Here is a 27,042-nt window from a genome sequence, read left to right as displayed (position 1 = left end):
GAGATCAGTGATTTCCACGCCACCCATAAGTATACTACTAGTAGTACATGCTGAAAATCGCCCGATTTTCCAATATAGAAGCCTTTGTTACGTCATAAACTCTCAGTTGCACGGCGCGCCTCGCCCTTAGAAACCAGAGCACGCACTTTAGTGTGCGCATGCAAACCTCAAATACGCGCAGCCTGAACTCCCAAGTTCATTGACCCTATAATATACCTGCTGAAATATAAAAAATCCTTCATAAATTCCCCAAAATTTCTCGGATCACTACCAAAAGTTAAGCGTTTGTTACTTGTGTCATTCTCCACCTTTCCTGCAAGTTTCATCTAAATTCGTTCACTACTTTTTGATTTATTTTGCACACGGGCAAACTAACTAACAAACCAACGGTAACGAAAACATAACCTCCTCCCTTGGCGGAGGTAAAAAGTGTGTATCTATGGGTGCGTTCGAGCGCTCTAAAGCGAACCAAAGCGAACTGAACTAAAGCGTACCGTACCGTACTGTGCCAGCTTGGGAGCGTTCGAAAGCTCTGTGGAGAAAGCGTACCTCTCGAGTTATTTTTAGAAAAGGTCACGCTTGTTTATAGCGAGAAGGTCATTCACCTTGCGCTTGACCTACTTACAGCTGTCCCGAACAAAGAGAATGATGTTTTTGCATTGTGACGTATGCGCATGATACGCGCATGCTTTACAACGAACTTTTGGTACGCTTTGGTACGCTTTTGGAGCACATCGGGAAGTGATCCACTTTTGGCTCGGTACAGTACGGTACGGTACACTTTAGGAGCGTTCGAACGCTCCCCTGGCGCGGTACGGTACGGTACAGTTCACTTTAGGAGAGCGCTCGAACGCGCCCTATAAGGCGCGGTCAGACTGGCAAAAGATCGAGAAGTTTAAGATCGCGACGTTTGGGCCATTGGTACGCGCGCAAGCAAGAATGCGCCGTCCGATGGCTAGTGATTGTGACGTAACAATGCACATCTGTACATGACAATGGCCTCGCGCTTCGGAGGCACCGCCCGCAAACAGATCGAGAAGTTTCGCGGGAAGTTTCGCGGGAAGTTTGCGGTCACACTGGCAAAACTTCGAGATCTTAAAGATCGCGATCTTAAACTTCGCGATCTTTTGCCAGTCTGACCGCGCCTAAATTTGTGAAGTCATGTGTCTAGCTGGCTGCGGTAGTCGTGCTTGTCCCACTTTCCCGCACAATCGTTGATAACCCGCAAGTAACCGTCGTTTTCGAGCGACTGCCACACTTTGAACTCTTTGTTGAATGAATGGGGAGTCTTCGAGTAGTTCTTGGGTGTGTCGTCGTAATAGTGATAGCGAAGGGTTCGGTTTGTTGGGTCGACGTAGCGAGGATAGAAGCCGAACAACGTTATTCGTCGGCAAAATTTGTGCGATGCGAGATATAGTATCGCACCGGTCGTTGCAGATCGTACTCTCAGCCATCTAAGAGAGGAGATAGAAGAATATTAATTTAGACCATATTATCATTATCATTAGTAGTAATAATGCGAATGCCCTTACCACATTATATGAGATATTTTGTTCTATCGGTATTAAACAAAACACAGAACAGAACAGAACAAAACAAAACAAAACAAAACAAAACAAAACAGTAAGGTGGGAAGCTCATTATGTTTCAATGGAACCAAAGAAAAAGAGTTTGTTTTACCAGTTATTTAGGTATATCTCCTTATTTCGTCGTATCTTTGCACACAACTTCTCCGCGTACATCAATATCCCCAAAACAAACGAACAAACAACAAAATAAGAAAAAAAAATCTTTCGTCGCAACTGTATGAAGGGAAACTTTTGTGTCTTTCCAAAATTGTTCTTCAGTTATTATACAATTTCACTATTACAGCTAGAGAATACCGTTACCTTAATCTTGCAAAACGTAGTTTTTTTTGTGTTTTTTTTTTCATTGTCATGAGGGTCATTGTATCTGAAGCAGGCCCTCTAATGCATTTGCTGAAATTTTGCGTCACCTCCCAAATCATCAAATCAAGTGCCATGTAGAGTTTACTCGCAGCCATTAATTTTACAATTGGGCGAGAAAGGAATATCCAAATACAAAGTCAACGCTATTATGAACAAATGAAACGTACCTTTGTGTTGGTCCTAATAGACCTGCAGGACTGTAAGCAAATAAAACTTTCAGGTTGTAATACTCCTTGTAAAAATCCAGTCCCTCCTTGATGAGGTTTACCACCCAATGGGCCTTGAAATACCAAATGACAGTGTTATTAAGACGAAGCATGAGTTTCATCAAACTTTGGCATTCGTCCGGTATGTCTTCATGTGACTTGTTGGTGTACTCTGCCTTAGCACACGACGACATGATTTTGCTCAGCTCAAAGTTGATCGTAGTTAGATTCGTCTTCGATCCAACGTCACGTGAATATTCCCCGCCAGCAGGCGCGAGGTTCATCCGTACGACTAGATCCCCCTGGTCGATGACGTCGCCACAGTTGCTTTCAAGCAGAACACCGCTATTTCCGACGATGGAGCAGGAGTCCACCTGTGGGACAGACCGAGTTTGATTGCTTTTGGCCACGTCACTTGCAGACGAGAGGATCTTCCATTTCTCTGGCGGTATTCCGGGTAGAAATATCTGGATGGTCTCTTCACGAGTGATGCCGGATGCAACTTTATCCCTTCAAAAGGAACCAGAACAAATGACGAATTAAAGGCATAGTTTACCATTTGCAGATGAAACAAAAACCCAGCACTAGTGCTTTAAAAAGTTCTAAAATGTGAGTTAGGGTTAGAAGCAACCACTATAAAAATTTGAATCCGTATAATCGAAACACAAAGTGTGAACATTAGTTATGATAAAAATGTTTCCAGGCTAAACCATCTGCAGCTACAGTTTATCGAAAAAATACTGATATCTCGTTATATTTCAGGCTTTATTGCGAAAATTTTATATGTGGGATGTTGTGTGATAGAACAGACCTACACATATGCATCAACTGTGATATCTTGAAAAATTTTTAAATCACTGCTCCCAAAGGTAAACATGACCTCTAAGGCACAAATGATTTGCTAACATTATATCATCAAAATAATGTCACTTATAAGTAGCAGTTAAAAATTCCCCTCATATTTCACAGTTATTTACTTAAAGCTGGATATTTTTTCCCCGTGTTCCCAAAGGTATGTTATTGGAGGTTTGGTATCCTGATATGGAATTATGTCTCTGGTACCAGTAGACTCTTCGCTCGAATCAGCAAATTCATGCCCACAACACGTTGGGATCTGTGTATGTGTTTGTGTGTGTGTGTTTATGTGTGTGTGTGTGTGTGTACGTGTCCCCGTGGGTGTGGTTGTGTGTATGCATCGTATGGTTAATATGTACACAATTCTTTTTATTGTGTGTGTCTGTCATCAAAAATGTGTCTGTTATCTCTGACATAGTCTCATTCATGGGCAGAATGTTTTTAATGAGTGTACAAAGCGCAAGGTTAATCTGACAACAGTGGGTGCCAAGTGGTTTTCATTTTCGTTTCATTCCAAACAATAAAGGGTGACAGAATGCACTTCTACAGAACCTTCTGTAGAGGAACTAAGACCAGCTTTTGTCAGTCCAATTCCTTATTGCTGCCTTCAATTTAGCAATATTTAGCGCAAAAGATGACATATTCGGTATTTCAATTTTGTGATCTGTTCATTCAAATTCATTTTGGAGCATTCAAATTACCTTTAACTTCATTCTAATTAACATTTTTCAATTGAAATTCGTAAACCAAGAACCATTTCGTTATTCGTTCTTTCAATTTAGAATAATATAGTCACGTGATGACGTACATGCTCCGCTCGTTAATTCGAATTCATTTTTGGGCATCCAATTTAACATCTTTTGCAGTCAATTTAGCACACATGTTTATGCTTTGGTTCCTTGTTTCCTTTTTTTTTTCCAGCATGGTTATTGTTTTTATAAGCATCATTTAATTTCACATTTTCGTATTAATTTTAGAGATTTTGGCAACATTTTTTTTTTTTCAATTTGCTCATTGAGTCTCCCAGTCCAAAGATGGTGCATGTGATCACAACTTATCTGGCCGTTGAGCGTTTTATTCCGGGTGTGTCGGCCAGTTCTGGAAAGTCAAGGTTATGATCAGCAAATGTTCCTATAATTCTTTCTCTGTCTTCTTGAGATATACGTCTGTTTGTAACTTGTGCTGTCATGACTGTAAGAAGATGAAGTTGATATGAAGTATTGGTACATGTATATACGCTTATATTGTATGAAAGAAAAGGGGCGTCACAGAACAACAAACTCAACTTAGGGTCAAAAATATAATACTTTTACTGCTTAACAGTGCGTGGATGAAACAAACAGTCACACAGAAATGCACATGTTTGAATATTCTCACCTTTTTCTAAAAAGAAAGAACATGACGTTAATTTGAATGAAAATGTTTGGAATTTGACTGCCCATTCGTAAAATTGATTGACTCAAATACCCTTTTGGGCGAGTAGTTGTCAATTTGAATGAACGTAGAGTACCAGCCAATTTGAATGCCCATTTCACGAATTCGAAAGCCACATGTGCAAATATCATTGATCGAAATGCTAAACTGAACGCACAAATTGAAATTTTGAAGAACAGACTGTGCGATAACGAGGGGTTTTGCTAAATTGAATGAACCTGATATCAAGTGGACTGAAAAAAGTGCGAAATTGGCTGGAAAAACCTATATTAGTAGAACACATCAATGAAAGTTTGAGGAAAATCGGACAATCGGTTCCAAAGTTACGAATTTGTTAAATTTTGGTGCCGTCATCGCTGGATAAATAGACTACTACATTTCATGAAGTCCATTATAAATAAAAAATGAAGAAAATTTAATGTAATTTCACTTTTCTAGCATTATGAAGAACACTTGACTTATCTCTTTAAGAAAGCAAGGAGAATGATATTACATTAAGAATATTTTATATCGGTAAAAAGTATAGATGGAATGTGTGCTTTTCATGAAATTGAAATTTCGTGGAATTCTTTATATTGTTATACATAGTGACGACATGAAGTGTAGTAGTCTCCTTACAGACAACGATAATGGCGCCGATGTGTTCTACTTATATTGCTGCTTAAAGGGGAAATCCTGTCCAAATGTACACTTAGTCTGAAAAGAAAGAGTAAAATATTACGAGTTCAAATGGTACAATATTTATCGAAATCGGGTAAAATGAGGAAATTTTTACACGAACAATGGAAAATTGTGAGGTTATGACGGTAAACTGGCACCTCGTCTACAACCACCCTGTCCACTGTCCACCTAGTCTAATGCCATCTCGTCTAAACTCACTTCGTCTACTACCAACTCGTCTACCAACCATTTTGTCTAAATGCCAATTAGTCTAATTGTCATTTCGTCTACTAACCATTTTATCTAATGTCCAATTTGTCTAAGTCACATTTCGTCTAACACCCATTATGTCTATTGACCATTTCGTCTATTAATCATTACGTCTATGAATACAAGGAAAAGTAGAAATTACGCAGTGCGTAATATATGTCCCCGCCGGAAGTAGCATTTTGTAACAAAATGTGCAATATAGGTAAAAAATCAAGGTCAAAGGTCAAAGAAGTCAAAGGTCAAAACTCTGTGTAGAAGTTTTGAAGCCCTCACCTAGTGTCATCACATAAAGCAAATGGAATCGAAATTGGGTTAGAAATGGCAAAGGAGTAGCATTTTGTAGCCAATGTACAATATAGGTCAAAAATCAAGGTCAAAGGTCAAAGAAGACAAAGGTCAAAATTCTGTGTAGAAGTTTTGAAGCCCTCACCTAGTGCTATCACATAAAGCAAACGGAATCGAAATCGGGTTAGAAATGGCGAAGGAGTAGCATTTTGTAGCAAAATGCACAATATAGGTACAAAATCAAGGTCAAAGGTCAAAGAAGTCAAAGGTCAAAATTCTGTGTAGAAGTTTTGAAGCCCTCAACTAGTGCCATCATATAAAGCAAACGGAATCGAAATCGGGTTAGAAATGGCGAAGGAGTAGCATTTTGTAGCAAAATGTACAATATAGGTCAAAAATCAAGGTCAAAGGTCAAAGAAGTCAAAGGTCAAAATTCTGTGTAGAAGTTTTGAAGCCCTCACCTAGTGCCATCACATAAAGCAAACGGAATCGAAATCGGGTTAGAAATGGCGAAGGAGTAGCATTTTGTAGCAAAATGTACAATATAGGTCAAAAATCAAGGTCAAAGGTCAAAGAAGTCAAAGGTCAAAATTCTGTGTAGAAGTTTTGAAGCCCTCACCTAGTGCCATCACATAAAGCAAACGGAATCGAAATCGGGTTAGAAATGGCGAAGGAGTAGCATTTTGTAGCAAAATGTACAATATAAGTCAAAGGTCAAGGTCAAAGGTCACAACTGAAATTCTGTGTAGAAGTTTTAAAGCTCCCATGTAGTGCTATCATATAAAGCAAACAGAATCAAAATTGGCTCATAAATGACAGAGAAGTAGCAAATTGAACATTTTGATCACACACGGACGCACACACGGACGGACACACGGACGGACGCACGGACGGACGCACGGACGCACGGACACACACACGTATGGAGCCCGTTTCATAGTCCCCTGCTCGAACTCGTTCGGCGGGGACAAAAATAGTCTACAGCTCATTTTGTCTAATAGCCAATTGGTCTACAACCACCTTGTCTAATACTCAATTAGTCTAATAACCAGTCAGTCTACTCCCAACTGGTCTACTGCCAACTGGTCTACTCCCACCTCGTCTACTCCCAATTGGTGTACTCCCAACTGGTCTACACCCAACTGGTCTACACCCAACTCGTCTACTCCCAACTGGTCTACACCCAACTGGTCTACACCCAACTCGTCTACTGCCAACTCGTCTACTGCCAACTAGTCTACTCCCAACTGGTCTACTACTAGTTATAGTTTTTTTTTTTGGGTTATTTAAGTATACTTCATCCAGTTTCTTTTTTCCCAGTGAAATAGGTTGAACACTCTTGGTGCCCCATTTGGTTTAAATTTTTATGTTCTAATTATGACAATTTTTAAGGGAAATAAAATAATGTCACAGTGTGAAAAACTTGCTGTGTTATTTTTGTGGTGGATGTGTAATTTATGTCAGAAGCAATCATGCAGCATTTATATGTCCAAACTTCAACTTTGATACACAATCATAAGTATGGTAAAAATGAAAAGGAACACATTAGAAGTACATTAATAATTAACAACTAGAATAGTCTAATATTGATTTTTGTGCTAATCAAGGGCAGGGTTTAATATGAATAGTTCATGACAGTGAGACGGACTGGACACTAGACAAAGTGGTATATTCATTATTAGCATGACTAGATGGAAATGATCAGTTTGGGTAAATTGTTGAGAGTAAAACTATATCAGTTGGGAGTACACCAATTGGGTATAGACGAGTATAGACCAATTGGGAGTAGATGAGTTAGGAGTAGACCAACTGGGAGTAGACCAGTAAAATTGGGAGTAGATCAATTGGGAGTAGACGAGTTGGGGAGTAGACCAATTGTGAGTAGACGAGTTGGGAGTAGACCAGTTGGGAGTAGACCAGTTGGGAGTAGACGAGTTGGGAGTAGACCAGTACGGGTAGTGGGCAAAGTGACTATTAGACAATATGGGTACTGGACAAAACAAGTTGTAGACCAAATGGGTATTAGACGAATCGGTAATAGACGATTTGCTAGTAGACCAATTGGAAAATAGACATAGTGGCTGTAGGCGAGGTCACTATAAACCGTTATGACTTGGTTTGCTCACTCATTTGCATATTCATATCCACTGTACAAAAACTGTTTTGTTGAAATTAGCAAAACTTCAAAATGTCAGAACTTCCTTATTTTTCATCCAATTTCTGTCAAAAGTTTACCTTTGAAATCGTAAGATTTATATCTGGACTTGATTTTCCATTTAAACTTAATCCATATTTATATTTCGCCTTTGTTTTCCTGACTGTTAAAGACTCTTTTCTCTGACGTAATATTCCTGCATGGTTATGTTTCTATCATTACAATTGGGTTGGTTGCGCAGTGTTTTCACTTCCGGGTTTCATGAGCTAACAAGAAAAAAAAAGGCTCATCTCTTCTCCCCGTCCACTTCCGGGTTTCTTCAGCTGACAAGCCAAAAAAAAAAAGGTAAAAAGGTCTTCAGAGAAAAACATAACCTTACCGCCGCCATACTTCAAGATCCCTATCTATTTCTACTTTAGTGCCACTTACGTACTTCCGGGTTAAAAAAAAAGTGTGGGGGCCCGAGCCCCCACGGCCCTCATGGCTGCGCCGGCCATGGGTTAGAGACGTTAAAACTCGAGTTGATTTCCACTCTAAAGATAAGAATCTTCTTTTTTCTTCTTTCTCTCTCTCTCTCTATCTCTCTCTCATTTTTTTTTTTTGGGGGGGGGGGGGGATGGTTGTGATGCATGGTACTGTTGACATCAATAAACTCCATGGAAGAATTTACCTTGCTGCAATGAACTTATTCAGTTTGGTTGACTTTTTTGGCCTCGGTACTTGCGCTGACGGAATGAACTTTTTCACCTTTGTTGAATTGTTTATCCTTGGTACTTGCGCTGACGTATTGTGACCCACATCTGACACGTTGTGACGTACATCTGGGTCAAGAAACGACAGAAAACGCTGTTTAATAAAGACACATCGATGCAGTTTATACACTGTAATGTAATTTGTATTTTTCCGAGGTGGATGGAATACCACTGAAAAAGTTTTGGTGTATGCTCTCACCCTGTCAAAGAATTATGAGATTTCCAACTGTTACAGAAAAACGGATACATAGGCCTCTCATACAATATACAGGTAATCATGCAGACAACATTCCCTTCTTGGATGGTATATCATTAGGAACAAATGATCACACCTAAATTCTTTGTGTTGCCCGATACCATACAACTATATGGCCGGCTATTAATATCATACATCATGCCTTTTATAACACGTAAAAGTTGTGTTTCAGAGAAAAAATTTTGAGAAAAACAAAACAAAACACAATAATTCGGGAGAAAGACGTACGGCACATTTTAGTGTCAGCTGACGGCCCACATGAAATCAGTTATATGAGGTTTAATTTGTGTGTGTGTATGTGTGTATGTGTGCGCGCGCATGTGTGTGTGTGTGTGTGTGTGTGTATTGAAAAAGATTTTTTTTCCACATTTGTTTAGTACATACTCATTGACAGTAAATATTAGGTTTTGTATATTTATTTCTGAATATTTAGACGTTTGTCCGTCTGAACACTGAATTGGAATGTTCAAGTATACTCTTTTACGGGAGATACGAAATTTACTTTCCATATTTATTTTGTAAATCTAAACATTCAAGTGGAATCTACAGTAATGAACGAAATTAAAATGAAATAAAAATATTGGAATAAGTGTGTGTGTGTGTGTATGTGTATTGCTACTGCCAAAATACTGCATTAGGGCCTACTGCAATGTTCAGAAATAGGAAATCGAAATAGATGTCACTGAAAAGGTTACTTTTGTAACTATGGTAATGTGTTTGGTTTATAGTGGAAATGTGGTTAATGGTCTTGTATTCTTTGCATTTTAATTTTATGAGTTCCTGTAGGATGTATTTCTTAATGAGCTAAATATGATGTTACTTGAGAACAGATCTACTGTCAGATTAGTAGCAAAACTCATATTTTCTTTTTCCTGCATTTAAACTATAAAATCCATATGGAAAGAATGTGTGTAACATAGGTTTGTCAACACATTGCTAACACAAATATCTATACATGGGGCAACAGTAAATTTTCAAATTGAATTATTAGTGCATTTTAAGAGGTGAAGACAGAAAATATCCTTGGTTTTAACATAATATTTTATTTTGTAAATATCAATTTGACGATTGACATACTTGAAAATCAAGTTCGATTAATGTTCGCCCGGGGGTCAAATTCAAGGTCAAAGTCAAGTTAAAAAGATTATGGCTATTTAGCATGCCTAAATATACTTTTAAATGCATTTTTTTGGATTCCTTTTAGAATTTTCTTTCTAATGACACCAATTTCATGAAAATTGGTCAACCAGTGCCTGCGCAATGGCTGTTTGAAAACTGGTGGCCACGCCCATTTTTGCCAAAACATGACAAAAAGGGTGTGTAGCAAGACAACGGCTGAGCCAATCGCACTGAAATTCACAATATTGGCTTGGAAAAGATGAAATTTTCTGTGTACCAAATATTAACAAAATCCAAGAAGGTAGGGTTTAAAATTGCAAAATGTTTGTGTGAACTGGCATGGAATGACCCTTTCACTCTTGCGAGCTAGCGAATGAAAATAGTTTAGGAGGGAAAATACACTTTTCTTTCAATCAATTTAGATCTATTTATGTAGTTAGTTATTTATGCATGACTTAACTTGGTTTTAAGTGTAGGTCGGGCCGGCACAGTGATATGTGAACAATTTCAATTCCATTTTGGCAAGCGGCCGAAAGAAAAACACACACTTTCCCCTTTTTTCTTCTCCTTTTCCCTTTTCCCCCTTTCCCCAATCCTTCATTTTCCCCCATTCTTCATTTTTTCTTCCTCTTACTCTCCTTTACGTTTTCCCTTATCGTCTTTCTTTCCGTTCTTCTTTTTTCCCCTAGGTTTTCCCTTTTCCTCTCTTTTCCTTTTTGTTTATATATTCTAAAAGACAATGAATATTCACATTTTTTCAGGTGATTACCATGAAACACAGTATTTTTTGCTTCTTTCTTGGTTTAAATTATAAACCCGTAATGCATGCAGTGAAATATTTGCGAATAGTTCGAGCTGCTTTCTTTTTAAAACAATATTCTCTCTATACAGTGGCCTGAAATCACTTAGAAAACCCGTAGAAATCCCCACTCCTGCAAGCATGAGTCTCTTAGCAGTAAACTGCCTACCGCCTTTACCGGTAGATCAAGGCTAATTTGAAATAGAACAAACGTACCCAGTGGCGTACCGTGGGTCAAGACATGGGGGGGGGGGCACCTCATGGCAGCAACATCAGAATTGCATAACGTAACAATTAAATGCGAGCGAGCGGAGCGAGCGAGCTTGAAAATTTTGACATTTTACAGTCCCCAAACTGCCGTTTGTAGCTATATATAATAATACATGTATGTATATATATACAAATATATATATATATATATATATATATATATTTGCTTTGGAAATTAAGGGGGTTGCACCGGGCGCAACTGCTGGCAGTTGCTGGAAGTAACATCACGAGAATGGCATAACGATTAAATGCGAGCGAGCGAAGCGAGCGAGCTTGAAAATTTTGACATTTTACAGTCCCCAAACTGCCGTTTGTAGCTATATTTTTTCGCTTTGGAAATTAAGGGGAGGGGGCGCACCGGGCGCAACTGCTGGCAATTACTGACAGCAACATCAGGAAAATTGCGTAGCGATTAAATGCGAGCGAGCGAAGCGAGCGAGCTTGAAAATTTTGACATTTTGCAGTCCCAAAACTGCCGTTTTTAGCTACATTTTTTTCGCTTTGGAAATTAAGGAGAGGGCCTGGGCGCACCGGGCACAACTGCTGGCAATTACTGACAGCAACATCAGGAGAATTGCATCAAACATCACATTGCGCAACATTGCAGCGACTCTTTTTGCCATTCCGATGTTCTGAGCACACTGCGCACATCCTGCTTGTATTCAAAATGCCAACCAGGAACCACACTGAATCACAATCTTTTGTCGTCTCCGGGCTTTTTGAACAATGTTTCACTATAACACCTCTTTATGGTTAAAAGAAATCTTAGAAAAATATCTTTTTTCTTGATCATCCTTTCATGTCGATTTCAAAAGTAGATTACTAACCCTTGAATTACCATTTTGGTAGGTTTTTTTTTTCTTCTTCTTTTTTTCTTTTTTTTTTTTAGCCATCGGATTGGGGGGGGGGGGGGGGCACGTGCCCCCCCCCCCATGCCCCCCGTAGTTACGCCACTGAACGTACCCATACCGTACGGGACCAACCTTTGAAAATGAGTATTGCGATAAATCGAACCCTCTATTCCAGTCCAAGATGCATGCATTATTCAGCAAGTCAGGCGTAGATTCAGTTCTCGATGTAGTATGAATATAACGGTACCAGCGTGCATGTTGGTGAGGCCGAGGCGAGGGCCGTCGACGGCTAGCTCGCCTCGCGTCGATGCCGCGCCGGCGTAGCGCGCTAAGTCTAAGTACTGCATAGCTCAGCCGGCCGGCCGGCCGGCCGGCCACTTACCTCAGCTCAGTGCTAACAAAGTTCCATGGCACTGTGACTCCGCTCAGACTGGCGCCACCTTTTGGACGGGAAAAAAGAGGAACGTTTTTTTTTTTTCTTTTATCACAGTGAAATGGTTTTATCAGAGTGAAATGGTTTTAGTGCGGTGAAATGGTTTCGTCAGAGTGATATGGTACGCCAAAGCAAATTTTTTTTTTTTTATGGAAAAATGAAATGATTTATTTTTTTTTTCTTGAAAAGTGAAATGAATTTTTGTGAAAAGTCAGTTTTTGGTTAAAAAGTGAAATACATTTTGTGAAGAGTAAAATGAATTTTTATTTAAAAGTGAAATGTATTTTTGTGAAAAGTGAAATGAATTTTTACTTAAAAGTGGTGTGTTTTTGTGAAAAATGAAATGAATTTTTATTCAAAAGTGAAATGTCTCTTTGTAAAAAGTAAAATAAATGTTGGTGAGTGAAATGTATTTGCTAAATGCACACAGTCGTCGCAGGCGATTTTGCAGCTCAGTAGAAAAGCACGACACGCTGCTCCTCCCGTTACCGTACCCCCCCCCCCCCCCCCGTACGTACCGAATGCCAAACACGACGCTACGCAACGCACCAGCGAACACCCAGCTAGACTACAAGAGCCGTGCGAGCCGTCCACCCTAATTTCAACATGGACCATGGGCGTAAATCCGGGGGGGGGGGGGGGATGGGGGGATATATCCCCCCCTGAAATGGAGGAGGGGGGGGGATGGCCTGTACAATCACCCCCCTGAAATTTGAGGAAAAAATGGAGGAAACAGAAATGTGCTTTTATCAATATTGACATATTTTTATTGAAAGGCCCGCCTTCAGAGAGGTAACAGAGCTGAACAGTATTCCATCTTGTAGGATAATGTATACATAATTTTCTCAAGCGCTCGCTCGCTTCGCTCGCTCGCGAAGAAAGTATTATCGACATTTTATGGTCCAGACGTTGACAACGTCAAATAGCACAGGTTTACATGTAAACATGCTATGACGCGAGCAACTCGGGACCATCTGCAAATTATGTACGAAAACGAACAAACAAACAATAACTAAAACCATACCGCCATAATTGAACCCAGTCCATTTCCTGAATTATTCCTGAAACGATGACGACTCTTATACATCTATGGGCATACCCAGGGATGATCAGGGGCGTCGAATCTATCTCGGGAGGGGGGAGGCAAAGAGGCATTTGCCCCACCCCTGCGGAAGTGTTGGGGCAGAAAAGTCACTTGTCCCCCAAGCAATTCCCGAGATAAGGACAAATCTCGAACTTTCTTTGTGGAAATTGTCCAAATACCGCCAGAACTATGCACCAGATTTCGTTGAATTGCAATCATAAGCATGCAAAAGCTCCGCTAGTGGATCCCTTTCGATAGATTTTGAACACTTTTGAGATTGACGTATTCCCTAGTATTTTATCAAAGAGCGTGCAGCAGATCTTTCACTTACAAAAGCTCCCTCATATGCAGAGGCGTCGATAGGGGGGGGGGGGATGGTACCCCATAAAAGTACTGGGGACAAACATATCATTTTGCTCCTCGTAACTCCCGAGATGTGGAAATGTTCTTACTTTTTTGATAGAAAACTGTCTAAATATTTCATCCAAAGATGGCTGAATCTCAATTCTACAAATAATACAAAATCTCCCTCGTGTAAGAGGGGTTAAGCCTACCCCATGCCTCCTATACCCTCCTTGTTCAGTCCTTTCTACTTAATACACTTTAGATTTAACATATTTTAAAATGTTTCATCTAAAGTGTGCATCAGGTCTGTTACTTCAGTTTAGAAAAAAAAAATGCAAAAGTTCCGTGGGTGGAGATATCTATAGATACCAACGGAGGGTTACCACCCCCCCCCAAAAAAAAACCCTGATATTGTTGCCAGTAAAAATAGCTACAAAAGGTGTTTTTGGACCGTAAAATGTCAAAATTTCCAAGCTCGCTCGCTCGCATTTAATCGCAATGCTATTCTCCCGATGTTGCTGAAAGTTTTTGCCCACAGCTGCACCCGGTGCGCCCCCTTAATTTCCAAAGCAAAAATGTATAGCTCGCTCGCATTTAATCGTTATCATGCCATTCTCCTGATGTTGCTGCCAGTAACTGCCAGCACTTGCGCCCGGTGCGCCCCCTTTAATATCCAAGGCGAAAAAATAAAGCTACAAACGGTACTTTTGCGACTGTAAAATGTCACAATTTTCAAGATCGCTCGCTTCGCTCGCTCGCATTTAATCGTTATGCTATTCTCCTGATGTTGATGCCAGTAATTGCCAGCAGTTGCGCCCGGTGAGCCCCCCCCCCCGTCTTAATATCCAAAGCGATAAAAAATATAGCTACAAACGGCAGTTTTGGGACTGTAAAATGTCAAAATTTTCAAGCTCGCTCTCATTTAATCGCTATGCTATTCTCCTGATGTTGCTGCCAGTAATCGCCAGCAGTTGGGACCGGTGCTCCCCCCTTTACTTTCCAAAGCGAATAAGTATAGCTATACCAAACGGCAGTTTTGTGGTTTTAGAATGTCCAAATTTTCAAGCTCGTTCGCTTCGCTTCGCTCGCATTTAATCGTTATGCTATTCTCCTGATGTTCCTGCCAGTATCTGGCAGCAGTGACGCTCGTTGCGCCCCCTTAATTTCCAAAGCAAAAAATATAGCTACAAACGGCAGTTTTGGGACTGTAAAATGTCAAAATTTCAAGCTCGCTCGCTCCGCTCGCTCGCATTCAATCGCTATGCTATTCTCCCGATGTTGCTGTCAGTAATCGCCAGTAGTTGGGTCCGGTGCGCCCCCCTTAATTTCCAAGGCGAATAAGTATAGCTACAAACGGCGGATTTGTGGTTTTGGAATGTCAAAATTTCAAGCTCGTTCGCTTCGCTCGCTCGCATTTAATCGTTATGCTATTCTCCTGACGTTGCTGCCAGTAACTGGCAGCAGTTACGCTCGTTGCGCCCCCCCCTTAATTTCCGAAGCAAAAAATATAGCTACAAACGCTATGCTATTCTCCTGATGTTGCTGCCAGTAATCGTCAGCAGTTGGGACCGGTGCTCCCCCCTTTACTTTCCAAAGCGAATAAGTATAGCTATACCAAACGGCAGTTTTGGGACTGTAAAATGTCAAAATTTCAAGCTCGCTCGCTCCCCTCGCTCGCAGTCATTCGTTATGCCATTCTTCTGATGTTGCTGCCAGTAATTGCCAGCAGTTGCGCCCGATGCTTCCCTCCCCTCCTTAATATCCAAAGCGAAAAAATATAGTAAACGGCAGTTTTTGGACTGTAAAATATCAAAATTTTCAAGCTCGCTCGCTTCGCTCGCTCGCATTTAATCGTTATGCCAATCTCCTGATATCAACTGATAAACACAGTTTTTCTGATAAACAGTGTTTATCAGCAATAAACTCTGTTTATCAATTGATAAACAGAGTTTATCAAACAGTTTATAAAACAGAACATATCAAACAGTGAAAACGCCCTCTTTATAAAACAGAACATATCAAACAGTGAAAACGCCCTCTCTTGTGGAGAGACAAATAACTCTGCTTATCAAAAGTGATAAACAGAGTTTATCAATCTGATAAACTGAGTTTATCAGAAAAACAGTGTTTATCAGTTGATAAACACAGTTTATCAAAGAAAAACTCTGTTTATCAGTTGATAAACACTGTTTTTCTGATAAACTCAGTTTATCAGTTGATAAACAGAGTTTATCACTTTTGATAAGCAGAGTTATTTGTCTCTCCACAAGAGAGGGCGTTTTCACTGTTTGATATGTTCTGCTCGTTGATAATAATCGCAGCGCTAGCGCTTGCAATGTATCGCTGTGCTAGTTAGCTAGCTAATTGGGCTGGTCGCGCGTTGTGTCTGTAATTCTGGCAACGTTTTCGGTAATCGGTATCTGGTGTATAGCACCTCATCGGAGGGGGCAGGAAACACAAAAGCAAGAACACACATGTGCGATAAGTTGGCCTGCGACGTAAGGCCATCACTCGTCACACTCGCGTCATATACCTATCCACTTTTTTTTTGTTTTTTTTAAATTCAAGTTCCATATTCCACATTCCATATTCAGGTTTCATATTCCATTTGATTTCGGAGTAAAACATGTATAACACAACATTCAATTTTAGACATAATTTCACGAATGTATAAGGACAGTAACATAATGATGTGTAAATATGAGGAACCTACTAAAAAGCAATGCTTGTAGGGTGTAGGTTCCAAAGAAAATAAGCGTTTAGTACAACATGCTAATTACGAAAAATGACGAAACACAAGCGAAAATCGGTATGTCGAGATTATAATAAACTCTATACGGAATGTTGAAAATAGTTTATGTTCAAGGTAAAACTCGGGGATTCAATGCTCCATAAAATTGCACTATTAGTCAAAGAAATGTGGTCAAATGAAGTCACCCGAGCGAGGCATCATTGCGAATAAGAACAGATATATCAAATGGTCACGGCAAGTAACTATACATAGGATTTTAAAAATTGGCTTTTAGATTTGCTTAAAGGAACTTAGAGAACTTGATTGCAGCCGAACAGAATCTAACTCATTCCAGAAAGAAGGACCCGTAGAAGTAATTGTCTTAAGGGCTAAAACTGTACGAACGGGGGAAAAGTGATATGATCCACTGTGTCTTGTAGGGTAATTATGAATTTCACTGTTTTCACTTCCCGGCAGCTGCTCGCTTCCCGGCTGGCCCCGCGTACATATACAGTGCCGTATATGTATATCACTAGCTGTAGGTCTACGTACATGTACGTATTAACAGAGCAGACGGCTCTGCGTATTAAATGCTGCTAGCGCCTACTACCGAGAAGGTTTGAATAACTCTGCTTTTCTCTGATAAACTGAGTTTATCAGAAAAACTGTTAATCAGTTGATAAACTCAGTTTATCAAGTGATAAACAGAGTTTATCAGAAAAACTGTGTTTATCAGTTGATAAACTCAGTTTATCATTGATAAACAGAGTTTATCGGAAAAACTGTGTTTATCAGTTGATAAACAGAGTTTTTCTGATAAACTCTGTTTTTCTCTGATAAACAGAGTTTTTCTTGAAAAACGATGTTTATCAGTTGATAAACACAGTTTTTCTGATAACTCTGCTTTTCTCTGATAAACTGAGTTTATCAGAAAAACTGTGTTTATCAGTTGATAAACTCAGTTTATCATTGATAAACAGAGTTTATCGGAAAAACTGTGTTTATCAGTTGATAAACAGAGTTTTTCTTGAAAAACAATGTTTATCAGTTGATAAACACAGTTTTTCTGATAAACTGTGTTTATCACTTGATAAACAGTGTTTATCAACTGATAAACAGTGTTTATCAACTGATAAACACAGTTTTTCTGATAAACTCTGTTTATCACTTGATAAACTGAGTTTATCAACTGATAAACACAGTTTTTCTGATAAACTCTGTTTATCACTTGATAAACTCAGTTTTTCTTGAAAAACAATGTTTATCAGTTGATAAACACAGTTTTTCTGATAAACTGTGTTTATCAGTTGATAAACTCAGTTTATCAAGTGAAAAACAGAGTTTATCGACTTTTTACACAAACGGCTTGCCATATACGTACCTGGACCAGTCTCTGTTTATTTGCACTGTGGTGCCAATTTCAGCAATCTAAGCAATAATATTTCATATTTTCTGGAAATATCCTATAACAATATTATAGAGTATTTATATATTACGTTATTAAATATTTAGTTTTATAAATATGGTTTAATGAAGAAATATTAAAACTCTAAGCTTCATATATATAGCAAGTTGCAATGCATATGGGAGGTTGTTTTGTTGTGTTGATCATTGTGCATTGTCTGCTGCATATCCCATGTCAGCTGTGATACGTTCGGCCGGATCGTAACATACAGAGTCGATATAAAGTCATCGGTATGTCAATATCAATGTGTGTGGTGTGCGTGTACTGTTTGCAATAAAAAGTACTGCTTCAGTTCAGTTAATTTCGGCTTAGTCTTGGTTTAGTAATGAAACTTCACAATGGAGATCAAACAGCCGTCCAAAACTGACTGCAAACGTATTTACTTGTATGACGCTATCGACGAGTGAGAGAACGCAGAGAGCCGTGTTCTTAGCATGCTTACTAGGACAAGTAAGAGACCAGAAGGGGAAGCTTCAGCGTCAGCGTGCCGATGAAAAATTTGCTTTCCACTTGCTGGAGTTGCATGAACAGTTTTGTAGGAATTTAAAATGTGCAAATTCGTGTTACAGCATGCACGGTCGGTGGAATTGTAACTCAGCCTGAGACGTCGACCCAGGTCCCAGCTGCCTGCATGTCCAATGCCACGGCTTACGCCAATCAAGCAACCCCAGGCCAAATCAACAACTTCAAGGAATCCAGATCCAGATGTGTAAGTACACGAATGATTGAAGTGTATGTAGGGCCTATAACGTTACGGCGCCTCTCTAACTCCCATAAAATTATAAATTTCTACTTGTACTGCCTATTCTCAAAGACTAAGGCCCGTATTCTGCTAAAAACTTAGACCCGAGTTTAAACCCACGCCTGGGTCTAAAGTGGGTTTTTGGGGTTTAAACCTGAGTTTAAACCACCAGTTTAGACCCAGGTTTAAACCCAGGTTTAATTTGTATTCTACTAAGTCCAGCTGTGGTCTAAATTGGGTTTAAATTAAACCTACCCTGGAGGAGGTTTATTTCGAGTTTAAATCGAGTCTATTACGATGACTGGTAAGGGTATACCAGCACACAGATCAATGCCAATGGCACAAAATGAGTGGCTGGCTGGATACAGCAGCAGCTGCCTGCAGCTAGCTTGCCGGCCACATGCGTGTACACACGAGATTAACGCCTACTACGTACTAGATCTAGTACCTGGTACTTACACTTAGAAGAGACTCGGGATCTAAATGTTAGAAATACTACCTATACTACCTGTACTAATAGCTACGTTAGTCTAGACTTTACGATGAAAATAACCTGAAGACTAGACCAAGAACTCAATGTAGGACTAGAGGGTAGAACCTGAGGTCGATTTGGCATAGACTAGATCGAGAACCTAGATCGTAGGACTAACGTTAGGACTAGGAGTAGGGTCCTACTATTAAACGTTAGCAGAACCTATGCGAATAGCTAGAGTACATTACTAGTATTGTAACGTTTTAGGACTAACGTTAGATCTATTAAAAGTTAGGTTAGTGTGGTACGGTAGGTAAAATCTAACTGTTACTTCTAATATCGAGACAGGGTTGATAATGATATAGAAATCTAGGCCTAGATATATTTCTAAATTTTAGAATGGTTTCTATTTTTATCAACTGACAATCTTAAGAGAAAAACTTTTATTCAATTTCCTACCTCAAAGTCCTGGTTTGGCTAATCGCCAATCCATTCCGAATTCACGATTCAATCGACATAAAAAGCCATGTCTATGTCCCATCCATGCCAGCACACACAGCAACCCTGCCGCCCCCGGTGCGGCGCGATGGCTTTGTTGCTGGTATATGCTGAGCACTCAAAGCTAGCTAGCCAGGAGTGTTACGCTATATCGCTTACTATGTATCCTGTGATGTGCGTCGCACACGTACACAAACTGTAGGCCCTACAGTAAATGTACAGTGCTTCACGAGTCGTCGCAAGCAAAAATACAGCATGCCCTTATTCGACATAATTACCCGTAAAAACTATTCAAAATCCAAGAAAGTCACGCTCATGTGGCTGATACACTGTCAATAATAAATTTAAGTGGATTTGTGGAGAGAAAAGTACTCAGAGAAGGAGAATTTCTTCTTCCGTAGAGGGCACCATGGTGGCTTGACCAAAGACTATTTCGGGTTTAATTTAGACCCGAGATAGACCTGGGTTTATGTAAACCTCGCTAGCAGAATACAAAATTAAACCTCTGGTCTAGCTAAACCATAGGTGAGTCTAAAATGGGTTTAAACCTTGGTCTACAGTAGAATACGGGCCTAATAGTCTAACACGGTTAGACTCGACTCTGTCTGAGGTAGAACTTAGTAATCTACAAGTACAAACTGTAATACCGTCTTAGTCTAACGTTAGATCTATAAAAAAAGGTCATAAATTTACCCGTAACGGTTAGATCTGACGTTTATCTAGACACTGACTTTTTAATTTTACTTGAGTATTTTGAACTACAGCTGTTGGTAGTAGATCTCTATACACAGCCAAGTCGCTGTTATGAATAAGGTTAGATGCTGTGCTTCGCGTCTGGTCGGGCTAGGGTAGTTTCAAATCATACGTGTGTTTATTACGCAAATTCCCCAAGAATATTATAATTTACGATTTGCGAATAAATTTTTAATAATTGAATAGATCTATCTCAAGCTACATCATACATGTAGTCAAGACAAATTACTAATTAACAGATAGAGCTATTGCCAATGTTATTGTGATTTGATTCTGGTGTTGATTAGATATAGATCTATTTACAGAAGATGATGAAACGGTATGTCGGTTGGTGCACGGCCCCCTTCTACCACGGCCACAGGTACACTGTGCAGTGCAACTGTGGCCGTTGGTCCTGCACGGCCACAGCCGCTTCCCCGATTTGTAATGTATTTACAAACGCCCGAGCAAGTACATGATACAGGGTCTCCGACCCAGTCGTCCATGTTCAAAATAGACAGCTCAGCGGTAATGTCCGCAACCCATGACGATGTGTCATCGTCCATGATGGCCATCCTCACATTTACCTGCACACATGTATCAATTGTCAACTGATTGTGGTCTGTAGTTGTACTCTAGTCTGATCTGACGAGTATAGTTGACGACGACGATCGACGATGCGATGATGCGATGATGTATAGGAGGCTACATAGAAGGTGCGTATACGTATGTACATGTAAAGGCAGCTCCTATAAGGCGCTGTAACAAAGGCCGGCGATATTGCGATCGCTACCGTATACCATGCATGCAATTCACATGTACAGTACGTACACATCTCAGCTGAGCTCAGCGCTCAAGGGAGGAATCGAGATACTATAGCGCGATACATTGCAGCAGGGATGTCTTGCGCACACACACATTTCGCTTCGTAGTAACTTCGGAAGCGAGTTAAGGTGCGGCTGAAATATGTCCATGTACCCTCCCGACAGTGTCTTTAAAAGTGAAATGAATATTGGCTGGAGTGAAATGAATTTTGTATTGTTTCCCTAATGGCGGTCCATAGCGCACTGTCTTTGAAGTTGTTGTTTATCAAGCGTCTTTAATTTTTGTTTAGATCATGTTGCCAAATTTTTACCTCCACGAAATAATCCTTATTACTTTAAAATCTTGTTCTTCAAAATAATCCCCTTAACCGAAAAAAAGTTACGACTATGCTTTTTAAATCTTTTTAAGATAATAAAAATACCGATACCTTTGGAAATGAATGATGTTTCTAGGTGTACTGGGTTTATACTTAGCTCTCTTTTGTAGCGTCATGTAGGGTAGCCATTTTGTTTCCATTATTATTACGCGCCTTCCTATCTTCCTGTACTCTCTACTATCTTTGGTTCTTGTGTTCGCACAGGCGCGATGTCCCTTTTGTTGAAAGCAAAAGGTTGTGCATACGGATTTAAGCGATTGCTCGCGCTAGACCTTTTGCTAGACGAGCTTGTGCTTTTGCTTGAACTGCTTACAAGCAATTGCTAGTTTTATGCATTCGGCCCATTGATCGTGTGTGTTGTGCTTTGAACCCCCCTCCCCACAAGGTATTTTCTCTCATTCTGCGCATCAATTGGTGGACAATATCAATCTACTAGGTGTTACAAAAAAACATTTCCCACTTTTCATCCTTAATAGTTCCAAAACTATGTATCAGATAATACTGACATTGATGTGAACAACAGCTGTATAGTGTACAATTTTGCTGGAGGTAATTTAAAAATGAAAGCATTATTGAGTTTCATTAAATTCAAGATTAATTCAATTCAATTCAATTCACATTTATTTCGGATATTAATACAAGGTAAATATTACAAGGATTCATTTGGGTAACACCTATAAGAAGCAAACGCTTGTCGAGTAAGGTGCACCCTATTGCAACTGTATAATAAACATAAATAATGATTTAATATACAACATAAAAGCGACTAAAAAAAATAGAAAACATACAGCGTACATACATACAAAATACATTCACAAAGACAACAAAATAAAAAAAAAATAATGGATATCGGGTAAGTGAGGCATCAAAAAAAATTAATGTTGGTTGAAACGTACGTTGACTCAAAAGATGTGAAATATCAGATTGGATAAGTTAAACTGCCAAGTAAACAGTAAAAAATCATGCAATTAGTCAATCAGCATTCGAAATATATTATAAGCGTCAATGATGTAATTCGTTTGATTTTTATAGAAAAATAATAATACTAATGTTAATCAACACTAACATCTAGTGATAATTATTAAAATGAACTTTGAACAGTAACACAAAAAACAATATAGCATGCAAAACATTAAAAGCAGATACCTATTCGAACTTATACAAATGAAATATAATGTCAATTTTTAAAAGCATGCTTACTATCATATAAAAAAACAATTAGTCAGTATTTCATATCATAATTTGCCAGATAAAAAGGAAGTGTAGATGGGAAACGTTGATTTTTGTTGCAGAGTCAAATCGGAAGAAATCATTATGATGGCACGTGAATTCAAAGAAATGTATTGCGCAAGGATCATAATAATGTGAATAACATATGTAAAATACGTAAAATGCATGCGATGAAATACTATTGTGACACTGATAAATTATAATAAATAAGGAAATAATACATTAGGAATTATACTCAGAATGGCAAACAAAAGAAGAAGAAAAAACGAAGCACAGTATTGCACAAAGATCATAGCAATGTGAAACTATAGTATGATATAATAATGAAATGCATGCAATGTGATACTACTTTATGAGACTTATGAAAATCTACACCCACTGGTAATGGGACAAATTGATTACGGAAATATAAATTGAAGCAAATGAACATAAATAAACTCAATGATACAGCGCAATAAAATGATATAATAATAGTGAATGGAAATGATGAAAATCAAATTGCATTGCATGATAAATCATAGTAAACAGGGCACTTTACATTGAGAATTATACACAGTATTGCAACCAGGGGAAAAACGAAGCACAGTATTGCACAGAGATCATAGCTATGTGAAGCTATGCGTGCTATGATTATGAGACTATACGAATGTCTACACCCACTGGTAATGGGACATATTGATTACGAAAATATAAATTGAAGCAAATAATCATATAAACGCAATTAATCATACAGCACAATAAACTAATATACATGTAATAACAGTTACTGGAAATGATGAAGATCAGATTGCATTGCATGAGAAATTATAATAAAGTGGGCACTTCGCATGAAGAATTACTCAGCATTGCAACAACAAAAACAAAAAACAGAGTAAAGTTATATACTGTGTTAATGGTAATGTACCTATTCATCGTTAATTGCAAATTGACAGTTTGCAGATTAATTATTAAGTGAGGATACAGATTTTGCTCTATTTTCACCCCTCTGTACAAAACATTAACTTTGCACAGGGGTCGATTGGTGTGTATGGGAGTGTGCGGTTTACACCCAGACAATGGTCCTGAACAATGGCCAGGGTTTTAATGCTCTATTGCATATTCATGGGAATATGTAATAGAAATGAGACATGAGAAAACATGTGCTTTTTTATTTTTCATGTGCACGCATTTTACCCTTTACCATGAATTCAGACTAGCAGTGCCCAGGGCAATCCATCAGGAACTATTAATATTGAATTCATGTGGCTTGGAGCAAGAAACCAGAAGCCTATAGTCAGCAGAGCTCGGAAAAGGTGGTTTTCGTGGTATTCATGTCTATTGTTCAGGGTCATTGTACGCACACACTGACATACATATCATTGGTTCCTGATGTGTAAAGTTCGATTTTGAACAGAGGGTTCCAATTTGACCCAAAACCTGGAACTTTAACTTTGATTCATGCTTTCATATTCAAATCACCTCCAACTAAATTGTACATTATTCAGCTATTACTCATACCATTGAAATGCCAGTGTTTCCTGATATAAAATTTTCGAACTGAAAGTGGCAAATGTTTTTTGCAACACCTAGTACTTCCTTGTTCCAATGAATATTTCATCCACAAAGCAGCCTTCTCCCTGATGATCCGTGACCTTTTACAAGAATTCTATCGGTTGAGTGTTATGCTCAAAACTCAATCTAAACGTCTGACTAATACCCCTTTCATGACTTTTGACAAAAGAGGATTGAAAGCACTTGGACTGTGATTTGGTGCTTTTGTCTTCCAACTTGAATATTGGCACTAGTTAACATATTATAAAACTTTGTATTTACTTGTCGTCAACGGTAACAACCTAAAGATATTAACACACACAAACACATATATATACCGGGTGTCCCAAAAAAAGCGGAACGGTGGATTTTCAGTACCTTGCGTTCTAAAAGTGATATATTTTTTGACATTATTAGAAAGAGCATCTTCCGCAGAAGACCATGATACCAAAATCATTAAATTTGGTTCAGTACTTTTTATTCTACGCCAATTTCTGTAAATGTAGTCATTTTCAATTTTTTTCGACTTATGAGATAATAATTTGGGTGAGACACGCGTTCCATACGGTGAATTGTGTAAGCTCGTTGATCCATGTCAACAAAAGATAACGCTTTCATATTGGGAGCGCGCGCACACACACACACACAGACACACACACACACACACACACGGTTTTTTTCCTGGCCCGTGCCCAATGTGAAAGCTGTATCTTTTGTTGACATGGATCACCGAGCTTACACAATATTCACCGTATGGATCGCGTGTCGCACACAAATTATTATCTCATAAGTCGCAAAAATCCGGCGAAATTTGGCAATAACTGCATTTTCAGAAATTGGCGTAGAATAAAAAGTACTGAACCAAATTTGATGATTTTGGTATCATAGTCTTCTGCGGAAGATGTTCTTTCTAATGATGTCAAAAGATATATAACTTTTAGATCGCAAGGTACTGAAAATCCACCGTTCCGCTTTTTTTGGGACACCCGGTATATATATATACATATATATATATATATATATATATATATATACACATATATATATATATATATCTTATTGTTTCATAAAGAGTGGAGTATATGCTGATTAGGAATTTGCACATCACCTCCTTTGTTTCCACATAGCATGACATCCCTGATTATTGATTCGTGCGGTAAATTTAAGTAAGATGAATTTTCAAAAAATAAGCAATCCAGGCAAGGATAGAATTTTCATAGTATCATGACTATCCCTGACTACAACGCTATCATTAGTTGCTTAAAAAAAATTAAAAACTTCCCCCTGTATTTGCAAGTCCGTTCAGGGAATGCATTGGGACATTGGAACTCCTTGAAACTGTAGAAAAATGTATTACTTGTTGACACTATTTGATTTATTAAAGCATTTAATTGAATACATCTTAAGCTGCAAGTGGTAGTAATAACTCATCCACTACATTGACGACTACGTGAATTGGTCTCTTAGCTTTCGGGATATTTATCAGCTCTCCTAAACACGATGTCTTCTTTTAACAAGTAAAACAGTTTTAGCCATATTATGCTCATCAGTCATTTGAGAAACATTACTCCAAAGTTGGTATATACACGCCTCTAACATATCGTCTTATATATCTATGACCATTTCCGCACGTAATCTCAAGCTCGCATTGGTAGCTCTTGAAATTTAAAAATAGCACGTACAATCTGTAGACTGGTTGTTAATTCCGGTAGGGTTTACACTGTACGTTATGTTTGGAGTATCAATGAAATATTCTTTGAATATCAACTGAATAATGCCATTGCTAAGAGTTTGATATATAAAGAATAGCTTTCTTTGTTAGCAGGCTCACAACATGTAAGCCTACAACGTGGGAACTGTTTTTAAGGTATTTTGAGTGAAGCGCTTCAAAAATGCAAGAGTGGTTTTATAAAACACTCCTTGCAACACCAGTTCGTCTAAATTTCTGTCATTTTATCAAAAAATCATCACCACCAGCAATCAGATTTGAATATCTGAACAAAATCGGCTTGCCCTGTTCAGTCGATAGCACGTATATCCCTATTGTTTTGTGAACAATGCACCTTATTTCACTATTATTCCTAATTTATTTTCCTTTATTTCTATCATTGGCAAGGTATCAGTTTCCAGGTAAACTAAAACTCGTAATATCCGTGTGCAATTAAGAGTTTCGAATGTGCTCTTCTGTGCCATGATAAGTGCCCGCCCGTTTCTCTTTGAATAGCCGTACGTGCCAGTTCAAACACGACGAGGACGAATTGATAGATGCGTAGTTCACACATCAGATGACCGACTTACCATGGCTGGAGTCATATTTCGCTGCTCTCTTGAAGTCGATGGTTCTTGAGTGATGTTTTACTGCCATCCTCAAGTCGGTGATTCTCGTATTTGTTGTTAGGTAAACGCTCAGGAGCATGGTCAGCGAGCACGTACAAAGAGCGAGGGGCCAACGAAGGTTAGCCATCTTTGCGCAGAACGTTTCTTGCACTCTACACGTTCCTGCAAAATGGCGTCGATAGATAGTGTTGTATATGATGTCAATGACAACGAATCGTTGTAGACGAGTGCTGGCCTTTATTCAAGTCAACGCACTGACGTTGCATCAACGTTGTGAGTGAGTAATACACAAAGGGGCAACATGGTTGACAGACAGTATAACCGATACAACATATTTTCCTTCCTTTGAAACAAACATTCAGTCCAAGGTGAGTCCAAATA

At 38.9% G+C, this 27,042-nt stretch overlaps 1 protein-coding gene across 1 annotated transcript; it reads right to left on the bottom strand.

The window, feature by feature from the left end:
* Window positions 1–1,159: 1,159 nt before the first annotated feature.
* LOC140231161 (alpha-2,8-sialyltransferase 8B-like) lies at window positions 1,160–26,788 on the bottom strand. The gene is made up of 4 exons (XM_072311309.1): window positions 26,623–26,788; window positions 12,244–12,301; window positions 2,117–2,665; window positions 1,160–1,454 (listed from the first exon to the last, which is right to left on the bottom strand). The coding sequence occupies exons 1-4, from the start codon at window positions 26,786–26,788 to the stop codon at window positions 1,160–1,162; spliced, it is 1,068 nt and encodes a 355-aa protein (XP_072167410.1).
* Window positions 26,789–27,042: the final 254 nt, after the last annotated feature.

Source organism: Diadema setosum, chromosome 7 (assembly GCF_964275005.1).
Source record: "Diadema setosum chromosome 7, eeDiaSeto1, whole genome shotgun sequence".
NCBI lineage: Eukaryota > Metazoa > Echinodermata > Echinoidea > Diadematoida > Diadematidae > Diadema > Diadema setosum.
This window is presented reverse-complemented; position numbering and strand designations above follow the sequence as displayed.

Coding starts and splice junctions, on each gene's coding strand:
- LOC140231161 (XM_072311309.1), bottom strand. CDS start 26,788: ATGGCTAACCTTCGTTGGCCCCTCGCTCTTTGTACGTGCTCGCTGACC. Junction 12,302..26,622: donor GAAATATGACTCCAGCCATG/GTAAGTCGGTCA, acceptor CCCGTCCAAAAG/GTGGCGCCAGTCTGAGCGGA. Junction 2,666..12,243: donor TTTGTTAGCACTGAGCTGAG/GTAAGTGGCCGG, acceptor TTCCTTTTGAAG/GGATAAAGTTGCATCCGGCA.